The 6530-nt window shown below is 52.0% G+C and overlaps 1 protein-coding gene across 1 annotated transcript in view; it reads right to left on the bottom strand.

The window, feature by feature from the left end:
• MN1 (MN1 proto-oncogene, transcriptional regulator) overlaps positions 1-6530 on the bottom strand; it is a 35941-nt gene that overhangs the window by 27801 nt on the left and 1610 nt on the right. Inside the window, 1 exon segment of the mRNA XM_035890310.1 lies at positions 5749-6529. Coding sequence (XP_035746203.1) covers positions 5749-6529 — 781 coding nt within the window.

The raw sequence follows: 6530 nt of genomic DNA, 5'->3' as shown, positions 1-6530 counted from the left end.
CGGCGCCGGCGGCCGGGCAGATGTCCGGCGCCTGACGCGTGTCACCCACGCTGCCCGCGCACGAAGCTCTCCAGCCCGAAACACCTTGGAGATAAGGTATTTTACGCTAGTGACAAATCAGGAAGGATCCCACGAACCACACGCTGACTGGTCCCCTTTGCTATTCCAAATGTGCCCCAGGAATTAGGAAATTAAACTGTTTCTGATAGTTCAGTAAATTCAGCATTAAAAAAAGCGTGTGCTAGGCCACCTGAAGAGTCATTTTAGAGCTGGCTTTACACTTGCTGTGGATACTCTACTTGGATTTAATAGAAACACGCAAGAAACCACAGACTAAAAATGTACAGTAATTTGTCTGGTACTAAAATTTTATATGGCCACATAAAGACATTTTGCTGTAGCAGAAACCTCTCCCTGGTGCAGAACTTTGCAGAAGCTGGGAGTCAGCTGTAACAAATAAAAGCAGCCCATACACTTTTAGGTTAGACTTGCCTTTAATACCTTATCCCTTGCTCTGCACAAGGAACAACAAGCTGTATCTGGAGGTATTGCTGATGAATAACTTCTTCTAGCAAAAAATAATTTCCAGTTTTATGGCAGAGCATTCCACTAGGTCATTGGTAACAAAAACCCCAGGTATTGCACGTTAAAAATTAAGAGCAGACATGGTGTAATACATCACAGAACAGAATAAATCCATGCTCTCATCTAAGCCCATATGTAAATATTAAGACTAATTCATTTCCTTTTACATCATATGCGAAGACCTGGAGCACACTCACACAGCGATTTCGAGCAATACATCCCCCAAAGTCTGCCTCGCGCGCTCTCCCACACCGAGCGCGTACAAAGCTCACAACGGAACACGCCGTTGTAAAATATCAGCCTTGGTAAAAGAAAGCATCATGCTGCAAACTGGATTAGTGATCTGCATTAATTCCGATGCAGCCAGGCTGTCCACGCGTGGCGGAACAGGTGAATCCGAAGAGCAAAACCGAACAGGCGTACAGATGGGTGCAAAGGCAAACAGTGGTTACGGAAATGCCAATAAATTCACACGCTTTCTGCATGAAATGTCTCAGTGCATCACAGCAGCAACAGCGAGCGATGTTGAGAACTCTCCCCCTTGCCCTCTCTAATATTCACCATAACGGCTACAAACGCTGCTGCAGAATGTTTATAAAACAAAGGAAAACATTTCTAAGCAGGGCCATTTTCTAGTAGAAAATATTAAAAATGATAGTCAGTCCAAGTAAATGAGAGAGCGTCACTGCCGACCCCACGAAGCTGGGCCACGCAGGGGCAGCCTCTCAGGCTGGGGTTTTTTAACAGGTCAGAAGAGTTTAAAAGCTCCCACTGCGCCCAAATCTCACGTACGCTGAACTCTCCTATGACATGCAGCGGGAGAATTCTCGCTTCATAAACCCGCCTGCTAATGCAGATCATTAACGGAAGATGTGTGTTTCGTATCTGTGCAGCGTATCACGTAACTTCTTGGCAGAGGGAATAGTATTTTTTCCACCAACTGCTAGAATTCCTTGTGCAAGTTTAAGCAGCCCTTGCAAGCAAACAAAGCAGCCTCGGGAACCACAGATCTATCGCTGCGAAGCGCGCTGGGCTCCGTCAGTGAACTTATTTCCAACAGCCTTTGCTACAGCGCAAACCCGTTCCACACCACACGTTGCTTGCAATGATTTTAAGTGTTGGCAATACCCCACACGAGGGCTGACCAACTCAGCCTCAGCACACGAACCGAGCCCCCTGGTAAAGCCTCTAAGAGGATTTAGCCGTATTTAAAATAAAAGCACGCAGCAGAACGTGCCAGAGGAGAAAGAAAACAAAGGCTCCTCGCCACGCCTGGGCCAAACCTGACCCTTGTTCGTGTGTTTGGTGGTAATTCACAAAAACACAAACGTTACATACGGCGTCCTCACGGGTTTTGGCCTGCGGGCTCGTTCACAGGGTGGGTTTTGGTGCTACGATGAAATATTAACAAAACCTCTGGGTGAAAACGGAGGGTGCTGCACCACATGTGCCCATCGGCTCAGGCCAGCGAGCCCGACAGCCACCAAGCAACTGAACAGACTCATTTCTTCCAGTCAACACCTGCATGGTTCTAGGTTACGTCCTGGTGTCTTCCTTGACATCTGCAGCATGGGACCTTCAAAATTTCAACTAAAAACAAAAACCAAAATCTTACCAGAACTTAATTACTGGGCTTCTAGAGAATACTAATCAACATTTCCCTGAAGGGGAAATTGTTCTGGTTCAGTCAAAGCAGGCAAAGCAAAGCCCCATTAAACTGGCCCTGGGTTTTTAAGTGAATTTGATCTGGTTGCTCTTTGTTAGCCAGAGCTGCGGTGTGAGAAGCCAACCAACCCCGCCGGACTCCGTATGCTCACATCCCCCCCCAGCTCTAGCTGCACGGCAGAGGAAAACATGGAATTCTAGAAAGCATTTTGGGGCAGGGTGTGTGTGTGGGGGGGGTATCAGCCACTTCACATAACACGTTAGTACAAGAAAGGATCTATCAGGGAAAACTCCTTACGGAAAATCGCATTTCAGCAGAGATGCCCAGCCAGCACTAACAATGTGAAATTCAGAAACAAAATGTGAACACAGGCACAGAACGCACTAATGGCTGTCGTTAAATGATGCAGGTGCGTACGCGTTACACGGGCACCTACAGCCCCGCTCTGGAAGAACGGTACCTGCTCCGTCTGCCCTGAGCACTCCCAGCTCACGCAGATCGCTAGCTGTTAGCAAATCATTTTAATGCCACGACGAGAAAAAAAAAAAAAGAGATGAGCTGCGAGAAATCTGACCAGCCACTAAAACAACTCAAACAAGTTGTTTCCCCCAGTAATCTGGGCACTAACGGAGTATTTGAGCAGTTCCCGATTCTGCTGCATTTCAGGGAGCCTGTCCATCCCAAAGCTGCCCCTCCACCACCGGCAGCGAAGCCGGAGACTCCGCTCCCCGGCACGCTCGCTCCGCGCCGCGGGAGGAGAGGAGCGGGAAGGCGGACGCCCGACCCAGCACTCCACTGAGGGGGAATGCGCCCGCCGCCCTGCGCCGCCCCGTCCTCCATCCTGCCCGGGGCCCGCGGAGCAGCCGGCACAGGCGGCGGCCACGCCACAACCGGAATAAATCAGCAAACGCTTTCCGTTCCACCGCGGCAGGTGTAATTAAGAAGCCGACCGACAACGCCTGGGTGCTGGGGAGGGGACCTGGGCCGAACGATGAAATCTCGTAACGTTCCACACTACTGCGAAATGGTGAGCGCTCCCCAGCGCAGCACCGAGCGCATTTAGGAACTGCTTGAAATTTGGAGGAGCGCTGAAGCCTGCGCACGTACGCCAGGAACTGCTGGAACAAACGCAATGGATGCAAATCCCAGTTGGCTCAAAATGTTTAAAGTCTCCCATCGCTGGATAAATAAAGCCTTTCTCAAACACAGGTTCAAACACTCAGGGGTATGGCAACGTGAAGTTAAATGATTTCTACTAACGGAGGAGCACAGCCTGCTTTGCCTCACCCATTGTACCTTTATCACTTCCAACACCCGTTACAGCAAATGCTCCCCTGCTCTGTCTGAATTCCCTCACCCAGAGAACCAACCCGTTCAAACCCTTCCAGGGACTGAAGTATGGAAGCAAACGAATGCCTCTATGCAGCGCCATGAAACTGGTTTGCTATTTCACGGTAACCCTCTGAAATACTAAAACACATCCTTATGCAGGAACACCGATTAAATGGTTTTCCTTCCAAGAGATGAACCGCCTTCACAGCAACACTGCGGTTATCGCGACCAGAAAGCGATTACTTATTTCACTAGATGTTGCTGAGAGCAGTGGCGATCAAAGTGAACGTAGGAGCAGCGTGAAAGAAAGCATCGCTCCATACGACACACGTACACAGGACACGCATAACCTTAAGCCAAATTACACCTCTAATAAATGCGCTGCTCAGGATTAAATCACTGCTCAGGATTTTATTTTTTTTTAATATGAAATTAAGATTAGTTACTCTTTTAAAATCTATTTCTAAATACAGCACGGGGTGTAGACCTGCGTGTGAGTGCATGCGTAACGGGGGTGCGGGTGTGTGTTGTGAGAGCACGTACATATGTGTTCGAGTCTGCCAAGGTAGAAGTGACAGGAGCTGTGATTTGTGCTAACTAGCTATTGATCCAGTCAGATCTAGATGTTGTGTACAAGAAACAATAAAAGAGAAGGGGCCAGGAAGGATGCTGTGTGCAACTCCATTTAAAAATGGAAAAGAAGGGCCCCAAACAAACCAATTTATGTCCTTGCCTGGGTGAAGCATGGAGAATGCTGATGGGCTTCCTAGAGTCTGCTGTGCATGCTAAACACTCCCGCTTGAAATGCGAGTCTCCTGCGCTGGGCATTAAGCATGAACAAAGAGACAAACCATGGGGGCTAGGATTCACGCTTCAGGAAGCCAAAGCTGGAAAGCCAACCAGAACCAGGGGTAGGAAATTGCCCAGTTTTCAAACCAGCTCCCTTCTGATTTTCCCAACGCCCTTCTTGGCGAAATTACTGAACGCGGAGGACTGTAAAAAGTCAGTCTGCACAAGCAGATGTAATGAAAGCAATTTCGAACTACGCCAGCAGTACCGAAACATCGACTTTCCTAGGCACGAATAATGAGTTTATATCGTGTAAATTATGCACACGCACTTATAGAACATCAAAAAATTGCCTGCGTGCATCCATACGGCAGGTACATGCACGTGCATCTATTGTAATATTCTCACACACAGTCAGGCGGCTTGGAAAATATGGCTTTGATAAGATGAAATAGAAACCAGTTGAATCTATAATCATCTTTATCTTAATAAACAGCTTTTATAGTAGAGGGCTCTCCATTAAAATATTTTTTTCCCGAGCTTGGGGAATTTATGATGCCCTCTGGACACGGGGAAGGATCAAAAATGACAACTAATGTCGAAATTAAACATCTGTCAACCAAGCAAGTTTTATACCAGCAGACCCAGAGCCTTATTTTAAATTGCCTTTCTATTAAAGATTAAAAAAAAAAAAAAATGTTAAGAGCCTTTCAGTTCGGCATCGCACTGCTAGTAGGCTCTTAATGCAAGCGGGGAAATACCTGGAATCTGAGGGACAGCACCACCACCAAATTTATGTTTTTCTCGGTTTAGGAAGATTTCTGTAACAGTTTGGGGGAAACGGCTGGAAAGCTTGGCCAGCACGGGGCTCTGCGGGAGCCCCCCTCCTCGGCACTCCATGCCCAGCAGGGCTCTGCGGGAGCCCCTTCCTCGGCACCCCATGCCTGTAGCCCCCTCTGCAGCACCCCAGGCCCTGGAGTAAGGCTGGGGCCCAGCGGGGAGCCCCGCTGCTCAGCACCCCCAGGAGCCCCACTCCAGCCGGGGCTGCTGTAGCCCTCTGCAGCCACTCCCCAGGGGACACGATGGGGATGAGGGGAGCAGCATAGACCACCACGGGCCTGGCTGTCACCCAGGGCCAGCCGGGCAGCAGGCACTTTGTCCCTGCTGCTGGCCGCCCCCGAAGAGCCACCTGGCACCCCGCGGCCCCAGCCCAGTGCAGGACAGCGCTCAGCACCCACTGCGGTCCCCACCAGGGGTGGACTGGGTCTGGGGCCAGCATATCCCTGGCGTCCTGGGGCCAGAGCTCTGCCACCTCCCCTTCTCCAAGCAGCCCTCCATCACCCCGTGGGCTGGCACCCGCGCGGGACAACCGATACCTTCTTTGCTGGGGTTCGTGGGCTTGGGCTTCTCCCAGGGAGCCATGGGCTTGTCCTCCTCCTGCCCCTCCATCAGGGCCTTCTCGCCGGGCAGGTACCAGGTGGAGTTGTGCTCCGCCATCAGGGAGTCCAGGTCGATGGTGCTCATGGCGCCCTTGACGCCCTCCGAGCAGCAGCTGCCCAGGTCGCTGTCCCCGTTCTGCCCCGTGCACTCCCCCTTCTTGCTCTTCAGCCCCAAGGGCTGGTCTTCCGAGATGCTGAACTGCTGCCGCTGGAGCTGGATCTGCGCCTGCAGGATCTCCAGCGGGTGGATCTCGTCCTGGGCCGAGGTGCTCGTGGGGGTCCGCACCTGCTCCATGCCCGGCGTGCCGGGGTGGGCGCCCGCCGTGGTGCTGAGCCCGTAGCTGTCAGGGGTCGAGGTAGACGTACTGAGGAGGCCGAGGGCCAGGGGCTTCTGTCCATTGAGAAGTGCGTGCTCCCCACGGGGCAGCTTGGGCGAGCCGCCCAGCAGCGGGCTGCGGGTGGGCTTGGAGGCGGCGTTGTCGGAGCTGGAGGACACCTCATCCTCATTGCCATAGCTGGTGCTGACCTCATCGGGAAAGTCCACGTGCGGGGAGCTGCCGTCCTACTTGGTCCCGCTCTGGATGCCGCTGTCCAGGGAAGACATCAGGTCAGGCTGCTCCCCCAGCAGCAGCTCGCCACCCTTGCCCCAGGAGGGCGAGGTCAGGGGCTTGTCGTGGGGGGTACCCCCGCCGCGCTCCGCACCCGCAGCCCCCGGCGGG

The sequence above is a fragment of the Egretta garzetta genome, unplaced genomic scaffold, assembly GCF_000687185.1.
Source record: "Egretta garzetta isolate BGI_Z169 unplaced genomic scaffold, ASM68718v1 scaffold73, whole genome shotgun sequence".
Lineage (NCBI taxonomy): Eukaryota > Metazoa > Chordata > Aves > Pelecaniformes > Ardeidae > Egretta > Egretta garzetta.
Note: the sequence above shows the minus strand (reverse complement) of the source record. Positions and strands in the feature narration are given on the sequence as shown.